Here is a 25,817-nt window from a genome sequence, read left to right on the forward strand (position 1 = left end):
AGCTGTTTTGACCTTTCGTCAGTGAACCAGGGGCTGGAGAGAGGATTGTCTTCATTCATAAGCTAAATGGTCACATGAAGTGCCGAGTGACTCATGTCAAAGACATGGACTGAAATACATTCACAAACAAGGACTAGGAAAAAAAAACCAAACATTTCATTAAAATGGACCAAAATCAACTAAACAGGTTATTTATATGAATATGAATATGAATATAAATATAAATATAAATATAAATATAATATATATCACACACACAAACCAAGTTTTTGTGACGACGACCAACAACAGCTGCTGAAAAATATCAGTGACTTGGGTGCATTTATTCATGTTAATCTGTGTGTGCTGAGAGATCTCGTTGTAATGAGACACCTGCCATTAGGGACATAAAAACATGAGGGAAAACAGGGGCCCTTATTAATAAAAGACCACGTTTCCCTTCAAAACAGCTCTCATTTTCAAGAGTGCACATATGCTCTTACATGCTCGCACACAAACACACGGGTTCCGTGACTCACGTGCCTAAATGCAAGAATACACTTATTGAGATATTTACTCAGGGATAACTGAGCATGTCTCTTAAACCAATGACTGGCCATTAACATGGGAGAGGAGTCAAAGACAAGGTATATAATTAAAGATGGAAAGAAATGGGACACGGGCAAACAGAAGAAGAAAAATGATTTTATAATCGGTTAGTTGACCTACTTGACCTACTTAAAAAATGACTGGCTCACATTCACAAAACAAAAAAATAGTCACATTATCTTACCAGAAAATTACTTTGGTAGAAGTTAAAGTGACCTTTTTTAATATATATATATATATATACATATTACTTAAGTAAAAGTCTTAAAAGTGTATGACATTTACTGTACTTAAGTATCAAAAGTTAATTTTCTGATATAAAATGTACTTAAAAAAGTGAGGACTTATGGTTGAGCCATGGTAAATCAGTGGTAGGGTGAGTTGTCTTTCAAGTGGAGGGTTGTGGGTTAAATTCCTGGCTCTGCTAGTCTACAGTATGTGTGTCCTTGAGCAAGACATTTATCCCCATGTTGAAGCTTGTGAATGGTTCAATGGCAAAACTATAGAGTAAAGCAGCTCATTAAGACTAGAAAAGCTCTATATATACAGTATAGAGAGAGAACATTGGGTGTAGACCTCAAACCTGGCTGTAAACACAGGTGATTGACCTAAAAAAAACATGTGTCAAAATTTAAAGAAATATGCCTGGAACAGCTGGCAGATCATTTTCTGTGTGATCATCAAGAGCCACCAATGAGGACAAACCGCGGTCGTGTCCTCCGTTTTGTTTCTGGGAAACAGAAGATTAAACACTGGCGGGAACAGTTTACATTCTACAACGTGACGGGCAACGTGTTTTTTTTCTGTTGTGTTTAATTTCCAAGAATGAAATTAAATATTCACAGAAAGGGAAACATTAGTCAAATGAAGCAAGTGATGTAGGTCTGGTTGTAAGACTGCTGGGGATGCTGCGCCGCTGTGTTGTGTCAGAACGGCACATCTCTCTCGTTTCTGCTCAGCTGTGATGCATTCACTGATGCTCGTAAAATCCACTCGCTCACTCTCACTCTCCTCTCCAAGGGCGTAGATTTGCGTATGAAAGCCAGTTTGGAGAAAGCCAGATTGTCCCTACCAATATTAGAGGAGATTTGTACATGTGTGGGAATGCTGCGAGAGGAGAGCAAGAGGATTTCACGAGCATCAGTGAACGCTGCCAGTCAGAGGAGACGAGAGATGTGTTTCTCTGACAAGACAGCGGTGCAGTGTCCCCACCAGTCTTATAACTTAAACTACCATTTATTGACGAAAACAAGCACTTTTTATGCACCAATTATGAAACTTGAAACTTTGAAAGTGCTATTCACGTGCACACCTACATTCGTAAACATAGGGCCGAGGTCAAAAACTACAGGAATTCCCCTTTAAACTGCTGTTAAAATTGCAAAATCGTGGCATTTCCAACATTATTTTTCTACCATGAAGAAATGATGCAGAGAAACAGAGTGCAAATAATAACTGCACAGGACAAGTTCAGGGAAGAATAACCCAGATTTTGTGAATTGGGATGGCGTACAATTCTATTAAGGCAGTGCTACAAGGTTTAAAGGCAAAGGATAAATATGAGACCCATTTCCTCTACCTTTAAGTTCTTTACAGTTTATTTTATGTCCCTTCCATTCTCTCCAAAATATCACATGATGCAACCACAATGGCTGCACGAGGGGAAAGATGAAGAGACCAGTGGTCGCGTACCTTAATTACACATTTCCTGGCACTTGTGGATAAAAGCTGGCTACAAGTTGCGTGAGACAGTAGAGAAACAGAGAGAGAAAGTGTGATAAAAGGGAAGGAGGTGAAAATGGGGAACCAAACGAAAGAGGAACTGACAGTGGAGGAGGGAGGAGGCAAAAACAATTACATACGCAACATGAAAGGAACACTTTTTATTTTAGCTTCTAATAAAGAGCAAGGAATGATTAGCAAGAGTGCAGAAAACTAAACCTGTCCCACCATGTTCATAAATAAATGTTTTATTTGGAAGAAATTACACACAAAAATTACACAGACATGTCTTTATATGAAACAAGGACTGGAGTATAATGAAATGCACAATATTCATGATAAAAACTTATGGTCTGGGCAAAAAAAACACACATAAAAAAAATGACCAGGGCCTTGATTTACAATACAGTTTCTGACCAATTAAAAAGAAACTAACACACAATCACGTTATTAAAAGACATCGTAAAGGCAAAAATATGATGATGACAATGAATAATAATACAAAACAAAATGGTGTAAATGAAAACTTAAAGTAATAATAATTTGGTGTAATTTGTTGCTGGCCATGCTTAATTAAGACAAAAATATTTACAGTTTGAAATAGAGAGTACATAATTAAATAAACTTCCTTAAAAGACTTAAAACCTGACATGACTGGGTCAAATCTGAGGCTCTTAAAACTCACAAATAAAGAACATTCTGCTTGTTCGTGTGTCTTCAGTACAAACTGTTGTCTCGCAACAGAAACAGGAAACAGATGAATTTACAAAGTCTTCATGTAGGAATGATGAATGAAACACACGCCGGCCGCGTCTCACATGTATCTGTTCTTGACGTACTCCCTGTACATAAGCATGTCATCCCTGCACAGCACCCTCACCTGGCCCTGACCCGTCACCACGTGGCTCTCAAACACATTTCGACTGTCTCGGTTGACCAGCGGGGGACACACACTGTAGATGCTGTCCTCTGCGAAGCAGGACACCGGCTCTCTGGGAGACGGAGGTGAGAGGAAAGCATGTTTCAAACGACGTACGTGCAAAGTAAGCGTGAAGAAAGGACTAGAAAAATGCTGTAATTCCACCATTATCTTGTCGAATCTCTGCAGGAGAGAGTGGGTCATTAAGAGGGCGGTTAATGGAGACAACATGGGGACGGCAGAGACAAGGCAGTTACTGTGAAATTACTCATATTTTCTATGCACACTAAAGCACGTTTCATCGTCTTCAGAGTGCATTACCCACTGTCGGCCAGCTGAACGGCAGCTGTGGCCCCAGTGAGCAGCTGCTCAGACACATGACTGCATCACAAATGCATCAGCGATTTGTACGTTTTTAAACGCTATCCCAAAACACAGAGTGGACCCACGGTGGCACTGACAAGAGGCTGAGAGCAACATATGAGTTTCAGGATTCAGTTTTGAGTTTTCAAAAAGAAAAAAGAAAAAACCCATTTTTTCTTTTCAACTTTGAATTTTTATGCACAACTCCCCCCGGGTTCGGACAGGTTGATTGACATCAGTCTAGCAGCTCCCGTTTCTCACAGCCATTAGACCATAGGTTTACTTTTACAAAAGCATCAGTCTAGAGCTGATTAAAATGCGGGACATCGTCTCAGTGTGCGGGACAAGTGAAGCAAATGCTGTGCGGACATGTGGTCACCCTACTCTGCCCCCAAAGATCTCTCTGTAAAGCACAAATGCACAGGGGAACCAAACAAGACAACAAAACACAATTCCCATGATCCCATGCTGCTTTCTGACTTCATCAAACAACGTCTTGTGTGGTGTTCAGTGTTGGGAGTAACAGCGTTTAAGTTTAAAGGCATTACTAACGGCGTTATGTTTTCAGTAACGGAGTAATCTAATGAATTACTTTGCCGGGAGAGTGCAGGGGAGTCGATGACGCCATCGTTGCAAATGCGATGATGATAGGCTGGGTGGACGGGTGCCCTGCTCACGCTGTACTTTTATAAGTGGAAATATCGACACTACTTCTCTCTTACCGAGGCAAAAGGAAAGAATGTATATGCAACGTGTGTTGTGACTTGTTATGTCGTCAATAAATTCAGATACACGCAGTTTCCTTGGGAGCTTCTGCTAGCCACACTTTATTGTTTGTTTACAATCCTCGCATGTCATCACGTACTTCCTATTTCCGGTGTATCAAAATAAAAGTCAGTAGCTTTAAACATTACAACGTGCACACTATGTCCGGCGGAAAAGGAGTTTGTCCACGTCAACCTGGAGCAACTCTAACTTAATGAAGCATTTGTGTGTATTGGTTTAGTACTTGAAAGCAAGGTGTGTGAATATCGTTTATTTTCAATATTTAATTTTGTTACTTTACTGAATATTTAAGAGTTGGATAGTGCCCTGTTTATAGTGCAATGGTATAAAGATACACAGATTTGCACTACTGAAAGGCCAAATTTTTCCTTTGTTTCTCTTTACCTAAGTTAACATTTGTGTGTCAGTTGTGCCCTTCAACTCAAATACTGTACATAGGGTCTGTATTCTTCATTCAGGTATTATAAACATCTTTGACATAAAGGATGTTAAAGAATGTAATAGCGTTATAGAACATAAAAAACAATGTCAGTTACTGAGTAACTAATTACTTTTACAATGTGGTAACTGAGTTACAAACTCAATTACTTTTTGGGAGAAGTAATTTGGAACTATAACTAATAACTTTTTTTTTTTTTTACAAAGTAAGATGCCCAACACTGGTGGTGTTGTTTTTGATTGAGACCCCTAACCATAACAAATGTCTTCAGAATCTAAAGTACACTCGAATTGTCCAATTAATGTGGCTCAGTAGTTTAAAAGCACATTTAAATTTCAGGGGGGATGAGTGACATCTTCATGATTCATATGCTTTTCACCTTTCCTTTCCATCTGTATGGAGGGAGGTGTCAAGCGTTGGGGAACCAAACGGTGAAAACATGTTTGGGGTGCTGTAACACCTCTCAGAATAGCACTATTACACAACAACAACCTGGACATACCTTCCGGACCCCGTGGACCTATTGTGAGGATGACTGCTCCTTCATTGGTCCATTCAACCATTGCAGAGTGATGAGAGGTGAAGATGCAGTTAGATGAGGAGAGATGTAAAAAAAAAAAATATGCTAGGATTCCCTGCTGGTTTCTCTCTTGTGCACACCAAGTCCAATTTTTTTTCCCACATTTCCTGCCACTGCCTCACTTACTGAGAGGTTCTAATCAATAATATTTGCTTCCACATCTTTTGTCCTAGTCTCCTACCCTTAATCTCAGCCCTTCTTAGTAAACTGCACTCACTTCCCTCTGTCTGATGGAACAGTCATTTCCTGCTTTTTAAAACCTTCTTTAACTTGACACAATCTGCCTTCCTTAAATCTGGATTTCTAAACACCTTTTACTAATCGATACTAAGCGGTTCATCTGTTCACCAGCACCTCTCCCTTCACCTCTCCTCAAACCATAACTCCATAAACATATCATTTCCATGCCTCTTTGTTGTGCACTTCATAAAATATCACATCATCAGTATGTTCTTGCATTGCCATTAATGTATGCTAATCTAGTGGGTAGACCAGAGTTCAATGTATTTCAAACAGTAACTGGTTAGCCTAGCTTAGCTTAGTATGAAGACTCATACAGCTCAGCTGTGTAAAGATGAGAAAATCTGCCTGACGACAGCCGTTCAAATTCAGCGCACGATTGTGGGTGGTTTAATTTGGAAAAACCTGCCTGAATCACTTCAATTAATATTCACTGTGCTACAGATTTTAAGGAACATTACCACACAAGACACCACCAAAATATGAAATATATGAAAACGTACACACCGACATGTACGTATGTATTTAATTTGTAATCGGCATCAAACGTCTGAATTTGTGACTTGGATTTTGAACACAAACAAGTGTTCAGCCCAACTGTAAACTCTGTGTGAGAGGGAGCAAGAACAAGAGGGAAATAAAGAATTCAACACAACGCACAGACAGAGGAACCCCAGTGAGGAATCCTGTCTGACACGCTCTGCTTGAGCATGTAAGAACAGGGAAGGAAGAGAGGGAGGATGGGAGGAAAGAAAGAAAAGGGGAAGAAAAGAAAGAAAGAGCAGGACAAAGTGGCTGCAAACTGCTTTCCAGCATGTGGATTCATTTTGATTTGGCTTGGAAAAAGCCCTGTCGCCGGGTCACACTGCAGGGAGCGGCAGCAATAATTGGGCCGACTGAGAAATAGCAGGTATAAGAAGAAGTAAAGAAAGAGCAGTTGGTAACAGAAGCCTCCACCAGAGACCACTTAGTCCAAACAACTGTACTGCAGAGTGCTATTTAAAATGGTAGATTATAACAATGGTCAGTAAGGGTTTGGGTACATGGCTGTTGGTTTTGGTTGAATGTGTCACATGTTTTACTCACAAGCAGATGATGTTTGCCAGGTTTGTGTCCTCACTTCTCTCCACTTTGTGTTGGCTCGCGCCCAGATGTGCAAACCTGCAGAGACAAAAAACAACAACAATCTTTACAATGATCATGACGTCAAGAGCAGTACCTGGTGAACTGCTCTTCACTCACGTGTCAAATTTTTCCTTACAAGTCATTTTTCTCCTGCAATGACGCAACAATATGCAATATTTGAGAATTCCCCTCTGGCTCCTGCTTATGATTTTTAATATTAATGCATTGATTAGACGAGCTCCGGCTCCAGCTATCATCTCTGGAGCTCTGGAGCTGTTCCAGCCTCAATAATGAATGCACTTTTATTTTCACAACGTGCCACAACAGTGGGAACAAACAACATTTTTCACAGCAATTTAGTTACGCATGTATTTTCTTTGTCAGCTCGCCTGATTTAATCACACCTCAAAACCCCGGCCTGTTATTGAATTCAGGTTGACACACACATACAAGAAATACGGTATTGGCTGTTGGAACAACACTTTCATTCTTTTGCAGACAGAACAAGCACGTGTACTGTAGAGTTTCATCCAAAGAGGTAAGTTAATTCTTATTGTTGTTGCATGGACCTGTAAATGTGATGGCGCTGACGGGGATTCTGTGTCTTGACACATAAGCAGTTGTGAAAACCACAAGTTTTAGGGTCCAAAAATCTAAGATAATAAAGCCATAAAGAAAGTAAAAAGACATTTCCGTTACATATAATTATGTTTATTTCATGATGTAGCCTTTTCTGTTCATTTTCATTTGAAAATTGAATATTTCCCCTCACTTTTTGGTTTGAAAATATAAAAATGACGTCTACTGGTAGTGATGCAATAAGAAGGCACCAACAAGAACCTAAACTATCATTTTTAAACCATGAGAGGTTTTGCACATGGAAATCTGCAACCGGGCACCTACTGTCACACTGGTGTCTTGTGTTTTATAGTCTATTTTCCTTTAAACGGGGGCCTCATTTACAAAATGCACATGATTTGCTACTGAAGAAAACCTGATGTTGTAAATCAAGTGCGTTCATGAGTTCTGTTTGTAAACAGAGGTGTCACCCAACTGCTGGCAATTCAATATATCTTTTACTTCCAGTTTGGCCTCATCCACTTTGGATATACAGTCTGTGATTTTAATATTATGAAAAGTGATGAAGATGAAGGCCCAGAAAGTGAACAATGCCCCAATTTATGTTATCCATCGACTCTACTACACTATTAATATAATTACTGGCACAAAAAGTTCGCTTGTTCATCTACAAACGGTAGATATTTGCTATATAGAGACATGACCTTAATGTGCAAGTGAAAAAAGATGCCAAACCAGAGCAATCCTGCGTGGATTTAGGACAGCTGCACAGGAGAAAAAGGCTTCATCAAAATGTACAGTTTGTATCCAGAGAACAGACAGTTGTGTTCACAGCCAGATGAAAGCTTTGAGAGCATAGAAGGGTGAAAGGAATGAATGAAAGTACAGACAAAACATGAAATTTAGAGGTGGACAAAGAGCAGTGAGGTCAGAAGTGTGATGCAGACAGCAGGGTAGAGTTGACAATGTCCCTTTTGGACAATGGCCCATACCCCTTGAGGGGGCTGGTGACACTGACTGCTTGTTCCTGCCATTTCTGTTTTGGGTGTTTTGTCGATAACAATAAAAAGGAGATTTTCCACAGGACCAGTGAGATAAGAAAATAGGACTGGACTTAGAGACTGGCGTTCTCTAAGCAGGACTGAAAACATGTTAGACACACTCACAGCTGAGGGCCAAACGAACGTAAATAGTATCAAGAAGAATTGTGCATGTTACTTTCTTTGACTTACAGTGTCTGGCAATAACTGTTCACATTCAGTGCAAAAACGACATTTTAAAGGTCCAGTGAGTACAAATCCATGCCGTCTACTGGTAAGATTCTAGCAAAAAGAGAACTCCTCCCCTCACCCCTCTCTTTCCTGTGTGGCCACATAGAGAGCAGGTCGGCCGGTGACATGATGGACGTGTGGAACTAAAAAATAAACCTGGAATACAATGTGACTTTGGGAAAACATTCACTTAGTCAGTAGGTGAAGTAAATAAATAAATAAATAAATGATGCTGCAGCTGCTGAGAGACGGTGAGAAATAACAGAATCACTCTGCCTGTATCAGTTCAGTCTGTTTGCATATGTTAACGCCAGACAGAGAAGCAGAGAAGGCAACTGGAAACTGGAACTGCTGCAAAGTGCAAATACTGACACATAAACCTTTCTGAAGTAGATGTTGTGTTACTTCAGGCTTTGTGCACTTCCTCTGATCTGATATAATCACCGTTCAATAAAGTAACTGTCTTTGCATTCATTTGATGTCAAAATCAGAACAGAATGACAAAAAACTTAAAAACTTAAATAAATGTTATGATATAATTGTTTGTTCATTGTTGGACAGAGTTTTGCTCTCCTTGAATGGGGTGGGATTGTGGGAGGGGTAAAAAATGTGAAAAAATTTGAGGAATGGAAGTCTTTTTTCACATTTCTCTGCTCTGTTTTGTATTTGCTTCCAAAAATAAAGTCTATAAAAAAAAACTTAAATAAATGTAAGAAAAATGCTATTAATTAATATTACTATTAAACATTTGTGATTAAGAAAATATGTAATCATTTGACAGCCCTAACTGTAGTCAACTACTACATTATTTATCGTAGTAAATCTAAGTTAAAACCTTATTAAAAGCCCTAAATAAGCGAGTCAACTATACTGATATTAGTATAACGCTCTTATATACAGCATATGTATGCGTGTACCACATTACCTTTCATAAATGAGCATGTCTTTATCAGTGGGACACTTGGCCACGTTGAGTCCATATGGCTCCTTTACACTTTGCTGCTGCTCCTAAAGATGTGAGAGGGGGAAGGAAAAAAAAGAGTCAGGATTAAAAAAAACAAAACAAACAAAAAAAAAACATGACATCAACTGGACTGTTATAAACAGCACGATGCGATTAACTTCAGCAGGTGAAGCTTGTCATTAACAGCCAGTTCATTCAATCTGCTATGACTCGGAATGTAAAAAAAAAAAGTCACACAAGGACAAAGTCACCAGGTTCAGCTGCTTCCGTGCGACTGGTTCACACATTAGGGCCATCCAAAGAGTGTTATTTGAGCAAATTTGAATGTAATTTGATTGTCGGCGCCTGATGAGGTGACTTCATGCTCAGAGATAGTGCCCTCCTGGGGTTTTTGCAGTATCCATGGTTGTGGAGATATAATATTCATAAAAAAGAAACTGATACAAGAGGTCAGACCAGTTTAAGATGGCAGATTCAAAGCAGGGCATCAAGTTCACAATGTGAATCTCTCTTAAATGAAGCACTCTTTATGGATTAAATAAATAAAAACACTACTAAAAACCAAAAGAAGATGCACTTAACCAATGAGATGATTGTGACCTAATGGCAATCAATCACTTCAAAAGGTAAAAAGAAATATTAAGGATAATGTGTCATGAGACCATGCTGTGATTATTATTTCCTCAGCAGAACACGTGTTATGATCTCTGTGATGTTTTTCATATTCTTCAGAAATGAAAAGCTACGCCACATTATAGCTATAAAAATATTTTGCTTTCATTTTTTTGGATGACGTATTTCCACCGGCTCTACTCGCCTCAGCACGGCATGTGAAACTGCGGTGACTTCGTTTCGACTGTGATTTGTAAAGCAGTTGTTTTCAGTGTAACTGAATCAAATCACTAGAATCAGTTCATTAAAAATATGTGTTCAGTACTTCCTCCATAAGCGGAGCACAGACTCCGTGTGACACAGTCACTGGATCATTATAGACACAGTACAAGGCCAATGACCATAGCTCAGTACACCAAACACGAAGCTCTGGAAAAAAAACCTGAGGTCTGATGAATCTCGACAATGTGCTGGTGGTTTGTCCCAAATTGTGAACGTCAAAATGTTATTTTGGATAGATATGACCCAGATGATGTCATTTAGCAGAAGCGTTTTATTCAAGATTGGCCAAGGAGCTCGGCAATGAGTAACACAAGTTGTTTTGAAGGATTCAAAGACCAAAATGATATTTAACTAAACTGAGTGATATATACTACACCAGGGGTCACCAACCTTTTTGAGACCGAGAGCTACCTGAAGGGTAGAGAATAATATGGAGGGCTACCATATTCATTTTTATTATTTTGTGCAATTTACCATTTAAATGATGAATATTATGCATTCAATTGCATACACATTAATTCCAGTGCTTACTCCTAATGATTATCACAGTTTGTATAAACAATATCAAGGACATTTTACTCAGTGATCATATGGATACATGCAAGTGAGGTGAAGTGAAATGTGCCCACGGGCACCTCGTTGGCTGCTCGCGGGCTACCAGGTGCCCGAGGGCACCATGTTGGTGACCACTGTACTACACATTACTAGAAACAGAAAATTAACTTTTAATGTAGATTAGTGCAATGTTCATATTTACAGACGTGCATAGGTTAAGATTCCATTATGAAATTTGCAAAAAAAAAAACAAGTAAGAACAAAAAATATTGCTAAAACTTGACATATTTAGTTTCTTTTTACTATTTATGATGAAGGCAACATTGGAAATAATATTTGATGAATTAAAGACAGTCAATTTGAGCAGTAATCTGTGTATTATATTATATTGTATTATATTATATTAAAGTAGCCCTGTTCTCAAGGTTTAATTTTTTCTCATAATATGATATACTGTTCTACTATCCTGTCATATTTGGAACAGCTTATACATCCGTGGACTATTATTTCAAAGTTAGATTTTAAAGACACAGATTTCTAGTTTGAAATGAACAATACCTCACAAGAAACATATTTATGATTTTATGTCATTCCATAAACTTAAGGGAACTGCGACAAGCTTGCTAAGCAACAGTGTGTGACATAACGACGGCGAGTGGCATTAAAGCAGGCGACTTGCCGCCCTTCCCTTTGACTGCTTCCCAGAGTATGCTCAACATAACGTGGCGCATTGAGTTTTTACTGTATTTGTATTGATCTGAACGGCACAGGGGGGAATGAAAGTATTCCAAGTCCAAGAAACAGCAGCTGTGGACACACAACACACACACAATCATATGGCGGGGGGGCCGGGGGTATGAAAGCACATACACAGAAATCTCTGCTGCACACACATATTCAAACTATAGGAGGACTATAAACAGAGCATGTGTGATTACATGGCAAACGCGGTAATGATCTGTTGCTTAAATATTTAAACAGACTTGTGTTGTGCTGGCACCCAGGCAATCCGTTCTCAGCGACAGGCTGAGAGGCAGCAACATGAGACACACGAGAGCGAGTGTGTGGACCAAACACGTGCGCTTGCTGTTCAGCCCACAATATTCATGACCAGCTCAGAGCTCAGGGGAGAGACAGACAAAAAGAGAACCTATACTAAATACATCATGAAGCGGGGGGGGGGGGGTTAGGGGAGGAAAGAGATGGATGGAGGAGGACGAAGGAAAAATGGTCCTTTTGCTTGTTTCTGTTGAAATTCTCTCATTTTTGAACACATATTATGTACATGTACATGTATATAATATAATATATATATATGAACACACATATATACATATATGTGTATATACATATGTGTATATATACATATGTGTATATATACATATATACATATACACACACATATATACATACACATATATATACACATACATACATATATACACATACATATATACACACATATCTGACATCACATCTTGGAGAGAGTTCAAACCAGCTGCAGCACGTGGTCGCCCATCCTGACTCAGACCTTGACTACCTTCACTCAAAGCGCACACTCATGAATGAATCCTGATTCACCAATTAAGTGTCATTTAAATAAAATCCACAGATCCATGTTCACGCAGGATCAACCTGATGAACCTGGTTATAATCGGTAACCACATGAAATGGATGGGGTAAAAAGTAACGCAAACATGCCCCACATGGTGTAAATGAGCAGACACAGCCGGAGTGCAAAGTGAAGAAGACTTAACATTTGTGCAGAAACAAAGCAGAGTGCAAAAAGTTTTGAGCAAAGTAAAATATTAAAAGAAATCACAAAAAGAAATCGCTCTCAAAATGAAAGACCTTGCTCCTCCATAAAGGCTGGATTGTGGCTACACCTGCCTGGTTGTACGACAACTGCCAACAAAGCACTTGAGCAACATTTCTTTTTTAAACATCTCTGAATGTGATTGAATCACAGTCATTATACATGTTAATTAGGACAAAGGGGTCAAATTAAGGGAGCTGCCACCTCACACTGGCAGATGTCCTTTAAGGTGTTTCTGAGAATTTAAGAGCAGAAGTCATTGTCTGGTGCTACTGATTGTTCCAGTTAACACAGTGACATACTTGTGCCGAGTAACGTGTCAGACATGTCTTGACTAAACCTGACACCATGGATCTTTTTCACAGCAGATGTTTGTCACTGTGAAACACGAGGACAAACACAACTTTTTACATTAAGTTTAAAAAACAACTTGAAACTTTATCCTGTAGTAGATGAAAAAAGTTTGTTATTTTAATGTTAAAGCACAGACTAGACGATTTAGTCAAGACGCAGGACCACACACTTGGCGCTTAATCAAACGGTTCCAGGGATTTGGGTTCTCACAGACTTCAGGATTTAACGTGACTTCAGGATAAAAACAGACATGGAGGTTGACTGTCAGCGGTTTTGTACTGAGAAACGCAAAAGACTGTGTATATAGTCATGGCTGGAACCGATTTGGCTTATACAAGTTTCGTGAGCAGTCGTAAAAATGTCAAACTAAAATTGCATCTGTTAACCCCACACACTACAGGATAATCTGCTCAAATCAGCCTAAAATCGGAAGACACCCATGATTGTCGGCAGAGCCCGATTGGGACCGAAATCTGGCCAATTACCCTCTAGTGCGGGGCAGACTTCCTGTATTTTCTGGATGTGTTCCAATAAATCACACAAAGCCACACCATTTAGCGCCTCTGCTATTTAGAGCCAGACCATTTAGTTGTCATGTCTTTCTTTCTGTCTGACACAAACAGAAACACAGAAAATTATTTCTTGAAGGAGTGAGTCTCTCTCAAGTAATTAAGTGGAGGACGCTTTGGAGGCCAAAATGAACAACAGAGGCAAAATCTCAGCCTGAACTTTGATGACATTTCCCTGAGGTCCTTAGAGAAGATTAGAATTTTCCTCGACTTGTTGGAGGATCTCATTTAGTGGGCTCCCATTTTACCTCCACATTAAGCAATAAGTCTCTTTAGGGATACACGTTTAGTTTTATTTGTCTTTTTCTTTCCAGGTAAGTGTTTATTTCCGTAATTTGTATTCTATTTTCATACCTCCTGTGTGCGTGTGCTCTCTCCCGACTCTGTGAGCAGTTTGATTGGGGTGGAGCGTTGGGACACGCCGCCGTCGTCATCGCGGTCCTCCTCCGAGTCGTCCTCCGATGTGCTGGAGATGGCCTCTTCGCTCGGAGGAGGCGGCGCACTGGCTGCAGTTTTCCTCTGGAGCAGTGTCTCCTCCTTACTGGTCTTGTTGCTGCCAATACATGCAGACCGATTAATGTATACACACAAACTCACACACTTGAAACACCTGAAACTACCTTTCTGGTATCCAGTAACCACACAATACTCATCCTCCTACAGACAACAAGGGTGTAAATCTAATCCTACTTGATCTTTTCCATTTTTGAGACTTGTATCATGACTGTCATTCGTTATCTCTGTGAAAAAACTTGTGAATCTCCAAAATGAGTGTATGCTTCTGAGGGATCAATGGAACCAGACTGTGAAATGTGAAAGCTGTTAGTAGAAGACGCCTTATCTCATCTCACTCTCCGAGAAAAAAAAAAAAGTGGCACAAAATGTATGTCTCAAATACAAAATGTCTCTATCAGTACGAATCTGGTGAAACAATAGACACTATAGGCAATGCAATAAATGGCATTTATTCCCCCCAAATAGTCTCATAGTAAATGTAATCTTAAATACATAAACAAAATACAGTTTTCTTTGTCTGGGGAGAGGAGTGGAAGGAGGGAAAGAAAGTCAAATAGCTGAAGGCCTGCCGTAAACTATGAGTCAGAGGCTTAAAGACAACAGAATATCGCCTAAAAGAATATTTCCGATATACAGATACAAACAGTATCATGCCATGAAATATGACACATTTCTTTTACACTGCTACCATACAATAAGGGATCATTTTCAAAAACGTTGATGCGTTAATGTAAATAAAAAAAGAAAGAGAGAAAGCATAGCCCAGAAATTATTCTTTTTTTTTTCCGTACTCTTCGGAAACCTATTACCAGCTAGGCAATACTCCTTAATCTGTCCAGGCACAACTTTCAGAGGACCTGAGAGACTCTGGTGATAATCCAGTGGGAGACTGAAGTTGTTCAAGGCAATAAGGTCCTTTGGTTCTTTCTCTGCTCACCATGTTACCACAGTAACATGACCAAGAAAGTGTGCTCAGATGATGGATGAATAGAGGACTGCGTGCGTGCGTGCGTGCGTGCGTGTCTGTGTGTGTGAAAGCACACGTGATGTGGTCAAGTTCAGAGCCAGTGAGTCAGATCATCCATCAGAAGGCTGAGGTTTGCAGTGAATGAAAACATCAAAACAGAATAGGATGTCATGCTGTGCAGCTACTGGCATATGAGGTTTCTAACCAAAGAGAAGCTCTTCAGTCACTCATACACCGTGTGTATGTTAGTGCAGGAGTGATTATTCACGCTGACACATGCACATTTTATGGCTGTAGAATTGCCAAAAAATGTTCAGTGAGTGTGTGCTACTGCCCCTTTTTCCAAGACAACTTTCACTTTTAGTATCTGGCAGTTATTCAACCGTGACACGCTGGCGATTCTTGATTGTCGTTCTTGATTGTCGTTCTGCGGAAGTTCTGGGTGCTACAGTAATGACAAGTACTGTATACGGGTGCAAAGTTCTAGTTCTCTGCTTTCTGGTATCCATCCATCCATCCATCTTCTACTGCTTTATCCTCCACATGAGGTCCATAGTTTTTGAATTTGCTAGATATCACTAACGGAGTAGGAGTTACGGTAATGAGAAGTACGCATGCCAAACCCTGACGGCGATAACAGGATGGTAACTGAAGGGTTAATCATCACCCTAACCCTAACAATTCTAACCCTATACCTAAAACCCCCCAAAAAAGCCCTTTAAAGAAGTGAGGACCAGCCAAAATGTCCTCACACCGTATGGTTTATACAATTTTTGCTCCTCACAAAGCGACAAATACAAGAACACAAACACACACATGATAACCAGTACTGAGTGCTCTAAACAACGACAGGAAAATGGAGTTGTTTTTGGTTACCTGAGAACACAGTGTCAGATGTGTGTGTATGAGGGCACCGTGACATGAAAACATCAAAAACATGGATGCGTACACTGGCTGAGATTTACTCACCCCAGCACTGATTTCCCAGTTTCCTCTGGCTTGCGAACTGTGAATGGGCTTGGATCCAATCCAACTGTTTTTGGCATAAACTCCCTTTTGGACGACAGAGTGGAAGGAAATCCATTAACTCACACCCTGTTTAACCCTCACAAAAATTGCTGAGAAAAGTTTACTGCGTCAACTTTTTGAGCGATTTTGACAGATTGCAGCAAAAAATAAATAAAAAAATCTCTGCTTGGACTTTTTTTACGTACCTGAAAAAGAAAGATTCATAAAGGATTTGTTCACCTTGCAGAGTTGGTCATGTCGATGCAAAACGTGTCATCAAAGGAGGTGAGTTCGTATGGTTTGAAGAACTCTGTGTAGATGTCAATACCCTCGTCAAAGCGGTTTACTCTCTTTACTTTGACTTTCTTCATGTTGTCCTCACAGGGAGCTAAATCCACACCGCAACACACAGGAGAAACAGTTTTTTTTTTTAAAAAGGTGCTATACAGATAAAATAGTTGACACACAACATATTTATACACAGTACTTGATTCTTCAACTTTCAGAAACCAAAATCAAGCTTCAATTATGACGACAGTTTTGACTTTATCGCCCAGCTCTTACTTGCAAATGCTGACATTATCCATTGCTTAGTTGCTTTCCATTGTTGATCTAGACTAATATACCTGATGCTGTGAAATGGGTGCATCTATGAGATATGAATGAGAATGAATTAATATGACTTTATTCTAGTAGCACATGAAGAAAATTTAATTCATTACGACAAAAACAACTGTAAAACTAAATTAACATTAGATTCAAGTCAGGTGTGCTTTGTTTCAACCTAAACCCAGTATGAAACTGACACTGTGAGCATGCTGCAGCACAGAGGTGCCCAAAATATGGCCCGCGGGCCAGAACCAGGCCCACTAGAGGGTCCAATCTGGCCCCCCGGATGACTATTCAATATTATATTTTTCAGTTCCAGATACCTGTAAATATTAACTTAGGCATAATATTGTTGAAATTGCACTTATTTTTCTCAAGAAATGTCAGGTTGCTCATTATGTTATGTAAAAAAGATACTTCAATTAATGCAAAACAAACGTTTTGAGTGCTTGTTGTTAATAGGTTATTATGCTAATATTTGAGTAGTCTGGCCGACTTAAAATCAAATTGTGCTGTGTGGCCCCTGAACACCCCTGCTATAGCATGTTAATGTTAAACAGCATAGCTGAGCATAAATACCACAAATAGATGCATATAGACAACATACAATATAATTTAAATTCTTTCTTTTACATGATATCTTCAGGAGGAAGGAATGGGTGGGAGGCTTTGTAAGTGATTGATTAAGCACTGACAAACTAATTAATGTAGTGTTCGTTTTGTTGATTTGTTTCTTTTATGGGGTTAGTCAAAATGAATAAAACACAAAATCGCATTATCCTACAGCAGACATAGTGAATATTCTTCTCATGTTATTGACGTGTTACCTTCATCATAGGGTACAGGAAGATAGGACAGGACTCCCTCTGACCACCACATTGTGTAGCTGGAACCAGACAAGACGTAAAAAAAAGCATTAAAACCTTTCAGGAAAACTCACACTGCATGTTCACTTAACCTAGATATGAAAATTAACTTAACTGGACCACCTTTTGTAGAATTCCGGAATATATTAGGCTTTTATTCAATATGCCCAATGTAAGCAATCATGTAAGTTAGTATGTGATGTGCTACTCAGACAGGTTTGAGAGCAAAAGCACAATGTGCTGCAGCTGAACTGGATTCAGCTCTGCCCATGCTAATTTCTTAGAATAACAGCTGTGTTACCGCAGCCTGCTGTGTTACCGCAGTCTGGCCATATCCAAAAACTAGGTCTGCTGTCAGGTTAGCATGGGGGTAGTGGAAGCAAACAACATACAACATGCACACGACGACAAGAGGTTCAGAAAAGGACACATTAAGCAACACTTTACACAATCACAAAGCTGAGCTCAACAGCACTTATTAATGGCTTTAATGATTTTTTTTTTAAATATTATGGAAGCCGCTACTTGGGGGAACACTAAATACAAACTATAATCACAATAAATGCAAACATACTGTACAGAATACAGAAAGAAGTATTAATACAGTGATTTGCAGACGTATTTTTCGCCTTAGCTTACACATATTTGGCCTGTGTTCAGCACAAGCGTAAGTCAACTCGTATTTTCTGTATATCCGTATGCGTCACTGATATTCTAAAAGAAATGCTGTGATACAGCATCCGTCAAACATAAGGCAGAAAAAGAGTTGCATTTGTTATACCATTGAACTGATGACAATGCAACACAATCTGGTTTCTGAAGAAAACATTATATAACACTGACAAAATGATTCACAAAAGCAATTTTTATATGGAAAGTTTTTTTAAAACCTCACCAACCTCACCTTCAGTGTGTACTGAGTACAGGATGTAATGTAGTAATGTAGACAAGACATTGTCCTGGTAATGAAGAGGTTTCAATAACAACCTATTGGACTGATCTCAGAGATCTAATGAAAATATGGTAAAATGGTCTGTATTTACACTACAATTTTGCCATTCACTCACAAATTCATACAGCACATCTATGTGCCTTGCCCAGGGACACATCTGCACATAGACTAGTGGAGCCAGGACTCAAACCCACAACCTTCGAGTTCAAAGATGACTCGCTCTACCACTGAGCTACCGTCGCAAACCCAGACAGACGTCCACAACCCTAGCAGTTGGGGAACATCATGAACAACCTGGACTTACATGAAAACAGTACTCTATGTGTTTAATACTCTGTCAAAGATTTCCAACTGAGCTATTAAATCGGTAAAACAACAAACACAAAAGTGTTAGTGGTTGTGTGTGTTTTTAAGTGTGTGTGAGTTCACCTGTGTCTGTTATGAAAGAGAGCCATGGTGCTCTTCTGGTGCAGGTAGAAATCAGTGGGCAGCTCCCACAGGTGCGGCTTGGACTCCGATGGCTGGTAGACTTGAAGAAACAAATTGATAGCATCCTGTCTATCAGCGTCTGGTGGAACAAAAACGAGCACAATGATGACAAGAGACATAGTGAAACACAGAGGTATAATGTCTGTGAAGGTTCTCAGTCGTCTTCAGATATTTGCTGTAGGCAACAAGTAGGTTAATTTGAATATCTTCAAAATTAACTCAAGAAAGTCTAGTTGTCCACAGCAAGCTCCTAAAGATGACAACGGTATAATAATGTGTTACTTTTTATGATGATTTGTCATAATTTGTCACATGTGGTGATAAATACAGGCCTCGGTGAATGAAGCATATGTGCTGTAAAAAGAACATGTTAATAAAAAGTTAGGTAATGATCATTATTTCGAATAACAGATGTATTCTGCCCGGCTTAGGCTACGAACTGGAATTTTCAAATTATACTGTATAGACCAAAATGTTGCCGTTTCACTCCAATTAAATATTACTTAAGAAAATAAATAAATAAATAAATAAATACTTTGTCAGCAAATTAATTTTAAAATAATAGACGTAATAATTAATACACTGCATATAATAACTGATAGTGGTGACGGCAAAGGTGCCAATTAACAAAACACAGACAAAGTTGAAATAACTCAACTAAATCATACCAATTAATTTGTCCTGAACCACCACGCGAGTGTGCCGAGATCATCTCTGAGTGCTTGTGTGTTCAGCACGTGTTCTGCATGCCGCCCAGTTAGGTGCCATTTAATGCTGTCGCCAACCGCGAAGCCACATGCCCGTTGTTCTAACATTGACCTCAGAAAAATAGAATCTAAACTGGGCTGTCATAAAGCCTGAGAACAAAGCCTTTGTGTAATCACTGTGCAATTTCCACCCGGACGTAATAAACTGATGCAGCAGAATCATTGACAAAAAGACCCTAGTGTGTTACTGTGCATTTGTAATTGTACTGCCACGTTTTTGCACACATCCATCATCTCCAATTCCTTTCATTTTGCATCACATTGTGCATCCGGTAATTTGTGGGTTTTACACTAGGGTATTGTAAAATGCAAATATGTAGCAAGATAATATTAAAATAATGTAATAGTAATGGTCCAAAATTATCAATGATCACACCTCAACAGTGACTGTGTGGTTGACGGAATATTCAGTAGTTGTGAGTACAGTACTTTGTGTCTTGTGCTGCATCTCTGAGCCTCTGTCACTTGACATTTCACAAAAAATCAGTTGCTTCTCCCACCTGCAACCAGCCAGTGATCCCATTTAAAAAAAAAAAACAAAAAACAAAACAGAGATAAAGTCGTCTTTGTAGGTCAAGTAGTACAGCTCTATTACAGCTGGCTTAATGAAGAAAGCGCAATCTTCCGCCACACAAATGCCACCCTTTGATGTGGAGCAGTGACTTTTCAGTGTGTTGTGACCCCACTTTTAGACACACAGCCATCTAATTGCAGGCCCAACAAAACCACTTTGACAACCACTGATTAGGAAGATCCTTGTTCCTAATAAGCAGAGCTAGACAAACAACATTTGGTTTATTTAAAGTTTTATCAGTGTTTTATACATTTTCTGATGCACAAGTGTAAGTGCAAGTGTAAAAAACACACACACCTGAGAAAGCATTGCTGTAGTAGCGGGACAAGGTCTGCATGATGTCCTTGGAGTGCTGAGTCCAGGGAGCGATCTTGCGGTAGGTTTTGACCCTGTGGACCAGCTGGGAGCCACCGTACTGCAGTGACAGAGTGTCTCCATGGTCCTCGTAGAGCTCCTCAAACAACCTTGGGTACACATATGCACACAAGTAAGGACCGGGACACATGTATATGGGACAGAAGTAACAATTTAGTAATAAGGAAACAGAATTACACAAAATCTTTCTGTTTCTACATGACAATAGAGATGCTTTAATGTGTGATTTTATCATTTTTTTCCTGTTCTCTAAAGCAGTTATTACCAAACAATGGCTTGGAACCCAGTCTTTTTGGGACACCATATAAAATTGCAAAATGTTTTCCAGTCTTTTACTTCATGTGTATATGTTTTAACGAGCATGCAAAGTTGTGATTAATTCATTAAATATATTTTACGGAAATGTTTGGTTTCCTCATTCAAAATTATAGCAAGAAATGGCAGCAAAAGCAGTCTCAATATCGCCATGTGAAACATTCAGAAAAACTGATCTAAAGCAGTGTTTCTCAATCCTGGTTCTCGGGAGCCACTGCCTGCCCTGCATGTGGATGTTTCCCTGCTCCAGCACACCTGATTCAAATAGGCAGCTCATCAACGAGCTCTGCAAAAGCCTGCTAACGACCCCTTTATTTGAATCAGGTGTGCTGGAGCAGGGAAACATCCACACCATGCAGGGCAGTGGGATTGAGAAACACTGGTCTGAAGTACATACTGTAAAACGGAAAGTTTGAAGGAAAATATATGGTGAAATAAAGAACTTTACCTCACACAGTCAGTATCAAATTGCAGCTTGGGCTTGTCAATCATTCCTAGTGCATAAAGCTGATAGGCAAGTGCACACTTCCCCACCATGAATTGGGCAGTATTGGTCCGGTCCAGACAGTCCACACAGTTGGTCCGCAATACACCAGTCTTCAATGACAAGGAAACTTATTAAGTTCAATAATGAACAAGATGCATGTGTATTCTTATTTATGATAATCAGACACAAATCCCAATTAAACAAATCTACATGTTTTTACATTCTATAAATTATAACCACAGTGTCAAAAAAAGGCTCAACTTAAAACACATTATGCAACTACTGTCAATGCACTGGCCTCATTTTGCAACTACAATAATAAAGGTTTCCATGGCCCAGATATCTCAGCACTAGTAAATAATGTGTCTTTATTTCGATTTACCTTTTACATAAGCAAAAGCAGCAAGCCACTTGGCGACAAGGTTAGAGAAAGTCAAGGTGAGTTAAATGTAAATTATGTGAAAAACCTTGTGCTCACGTACCTGCACTCGTCCACTGGCTGTAATGTGTCCACCTACATCTCCCCACCTGAAAAAAGAGCATTAAATCCAACTGCACGGATAAAGAACTGCAAACAGAACAAGGCACTGAAGTGCACCTAATACCTTGGAAGCACATTTACTCAATTCTGTCTGCCGTTCCCCTGCTGAACATATTGGAGTGCACTCTTTAAACAATGTGTGAAAACATCACAGCTGACTGCACTTTTATACAATAAAAGAAACTTTTGCCGAAATTCAACTCAAGACTCACTTTACCAATCTGATCACGCTTCCCAAAGACTGTTTGGTCCTTTTTAATTATTAGTTTTTTTACTCATTTGTAGTTCACAGATTTTAATTTTAGGTCACAATTATTTCATTTTGAAGAACAAAAGGATCAACTCTCTGCTATCTTGTATGTTTGTCATGCATGTTATGTGTGCGACAGTCTCCCTGTAAATTCAACACCCCACTGTTCATCACTTTATGACATTTTTCTCGAGGAAAAAACAGCAATAAGCAGAAGGAAGACTAACGCTGTGGGAAACTAGGAGCAATGAACAATTGTAGTTTAAGTATGTATCAAGTGTCTGAGAAAATGATTTAAAAGAAAAAGCAGTGAGTCTGAAATGTATTATTCATGGGATAATGTATGAATGTGATTAAGACTTTAAGTGTCATAATCATTACTACATATTATATATGAAAGGCTCATGGGTTGCGTTTTTTTTTTGCGTACATGGGAGCAGAACACTGGGTTCACATGACTGTGAAGTGAGAGTGTATTACCAAGAAAGTGAGACAGTGTTGGGTAATGCAAAAGAAAGGGTAATAAATACTGACCATGCCATGGTTTGCCAGCTTATGTAACAGAATGGTAATGTCGGCTGAAAGTGATTGAGACGTGCAGACAATGGAAGAGCAATGCATTAAGTGTATGGACGGCAATATATTCAGCTCGTTAGCATAAAACAACTGCCATCAAGTGTCATTTCCATTAAGAATTCAACAATTTCTGTGCAAGCTGTGCCAGTAAATGTATGATTACTAAGTAGGTACGAATGCACAAATGAATGCAACTCTCATATGAAAATGCAGAGAAGATGGTGATGTGGTGTTGCACATAATTCCCCAAAAACCAACTGTGCATACTCTGTTAGTTTTTAAACTGTTCTTGATTAAAAAAAGAGTTTGCTATCATGTGTAGAAACATGTTAAACATTGGTTTACTTCATTTGAAAGTGTAACATGATCACTACTGTGCTTCTGCAGTTTTCATGAACGTATAAGAGAAACAATGGGGACACCCACCTGTCATCTGGTCTGAGGGTGTGACAGTAGAAATTGGCTTGGTTAATGAAGAAACCTGTTCTCTTGACCACATTCTCCGCTATCATACTCAGACGGTCCAGGACATTGCACAGTTTACTGAGGAAAAAAAGAGAAGGCGTCTCTGTTCATGTAATACGCTTATTTAATATCTCGGCATAATGTGAACAAGGTTAAATCCTGGTTATATTTGTATGAGGAGGTTTTTAGCAGAAAAGCAAATGATTCATCAACCTTGGTAGATAGAGAAGCTGTATACATTGGTCTAATTTTCAAAACTACATTAAAAACAACTTGTCTTATTAGCATTGTTCTGTACTGTAGAAAAAAAACTGTAGAAACTTTCTAAAATCCTCTGCACCAGCTCATGCTCTTGGTCTCTATGTGTTTTTTGCATTTGGACTAAAATCACAATAAGTTGGTTCATTGTTGTTCTTATGGGCTGACACATAAGATCTCATAAAACTATATATCATAGCTTGAATTGAATTTGATTTTATTTTTATAATTCTAGTCCTGCTAATAAAGTGTAAGTGAGAAAATACCACAATGACAAAAACGGGCTTTAAGCTCACTATCTTGGCATATTTACTGTAACAACCTCTTTGTGTAGCGTGCCATGTCCCAGGCAATGTAGTCGATGCAGTGATCTGGAGGGAGGAACTGGTTGAGGTTGAGCACAGCTGGATAGAGCTCTTCACTCAGAATCTTCTCGTGTTTTCTCTTTTCACGTTTCTGTAGCACATGAGAGACAGAGATTCTACTGACAAAAAAAACAAAACAATTTCAAGGTGATAATGTACAGCTGTAATAGAATTCAAGTTGCTTAGAGATCCCCTGAGTGCACAGTCAGACACGTGGCTGAGTCCTTGGTGTATTCACCAAGGCACATTAAGTGCGTCTAACCGCAACCTCCAACATCAGCCAAAAATAGAGTCAAGAGAAACGATTTCAAGGCAGAACTTTCTCCAGGCAGAACTGGACAGCGTTAAGGAACTATAGATGTATAAGGGAATATATAATAACGAGTGCAACAGCACAATCATGTTTCTGTTCCTGAGTCTGAGCACCTTGATGTGTGAGCACACCCACACATCAAAATACACATGCTCATATTCTTATACATGTATTGTTCACAGGTGTATATATGACCAAAACAAAAGACGTGCATACTACTCCTTGAGAAAATGATGCCCAATCTCTGCCCCAGTCTGCACAATGGACTCTCATGTTACTACAGTTAACTCACTAGGATGTAAGAGAACATGGTGTATAAGCAGGAGGCCCCCCCTCCCTTACACCCCACTCTGCAAACATCACATGGCTGCAGCTTGTGTGGACCTCTGAGGTCTGTGATTGGCCCCTTGTTTCACAGCTCCCCTTGTGAGTGACAACGTGAGCTTGCAGCCCAAGCTACGGTGCTGTGGATGCACGCTCATGTGTGGGGGTGACGCAAAGACACACTGTGTTTGTGTAATGAAGTGATGCTTTCACCATCACAGTTTCTGTTTGTGTGTTTTCAGTGCGAGGCACGGGGTGATCAATAGTCAAGGGGGCATTTCAAGTGCCGCTAATCACGAGCCACGAGCAACAACTAACCCCCGATGTTAAATTGAGCGCCTGGTTAATCACGTCCTTGTTAAATAACAATCCGTTGACTGATTAGACAGGCGTGGTACAGTACATTTCATCCAAAAACACAAATCCACAACATCATTTCACATTTCACAAAGACAACATAACAGTATTTTACAACATGAATATGACAAATGTGAGTTTAAGTTCAGTCCAAATGTTGCAACATATAATTCACTAGTTCACTGACAGGATCACAAATTCAAATCAATTAGTGAAGAAACAAACTAGGGAAATGCCTTTAGCATTTATTAGTTGCAAAAAAAGAAAAACAAGTGATGAAATCTTCAATAGCATTTGCCTTCTTGCGTTGGAGATTGCATATTGTATACAGCCTCTGTAGAAACTGCCCTAAATTATGGTTTTGAGAAATATCATTAAGCAGGTATTAGGTGCTGCATGATCTCTGCTAAATGTGCTCATTCAAAGCTCAGCTATTTTACAGCCAAAACAGAACAATTCAACTATTTTGAAGGGCCTGTATACTTCAATAACTACAACATTGACACATTGTATATTGTGATGTTGTTTAAACTACTTTTAATTACTTATATATATGCAGTATATATATATGTATATACTGTATATATACATATATATACATACATATACATACATATACACATAGTAGTGTTTCATCAGTAAGATCCACAATTATGACAATTCCTATCTGTACAGCAGG

General features: G+C 39.2%; 1 protein-coding gene across 1 annotated transcript in view; it reads right to left on the minus strand.

Moving 5' to 3' along the window:
• Window positions 1-2,456: 2,456 nt before the first annotated feature.
• Window positions 2,457-25,817, minus strand: part of fig4a (FIG4 phosphoinositide 5-phosphatase a) — a 36,643-nt gene continuing 13,282 nt past the window's right edge. The window contains exons 12-24 of the mRNA XM_044048823.1: window positions 24,102-24,235; window positions 23,483-23,599; window positions 22,172-22,217; window positions 21,651-21,799; window positions 20,810-20,976; window positions 19,112-19,250; window positions 17,692-17,750; window positions 16,496-16,643; window positions 16,217-16,300; window positions 14,119-14,317; window positions 9,538-9,620; window positions 6,724-6,798; window positions 2,457-3,302 (exon numbers count right to left, since the gene is read on the minus strand). Of these exons, the coding sequence (XP_043904758.1) occupies window positions 3,125-3,302; window positions 6,724-6,798; window positions 9,538-9,620; window positions 14,119-14,317; window positions 16,217-16,300; window positions 16,496-16,643; window positions 17,692-17,750; window positions 19,112-19,250; window positions 20,810-20,976; window positions 21,651-21,799; window positions 22,172-22,217; window positions 23,483-23,599; window positions 24,102-24,235 (1,578 nt within the window). The 3' untranslated portion in view covers window positions 2,457-3,124. The remainder of the gene's footprint in view (window positions 3,303-6,723; window positions 6,799-9,537; window positions 9,621-14,118; window positions 14,318-16,216; window positions 16,301-16,495; window positions 16,644-17,691; window positions 17,751-19,111; window positions 19,251-20,809; window positions 20,977-21,650; window positions 21,800-22,171; window positions 22,218-23,482; window positions 23,600-24,101; window positions 24,236-25,817) is intronic.

The sequence above is a fragment of the Solea senegalensis genome, linkage group LG17, assembly GCF_019176455.1.
Source record: "Solea senegalensis isolate Sse05_10M linkage group LG17, IFAPA_SoseM_1, whole genome shotgun sequence".
Lineage (NCBI taxonomy): Eukaryota > Metazoa > Chordata > Actinopteri > Pleuronectiformes > Soleidae > Solea > Solea senegalensis.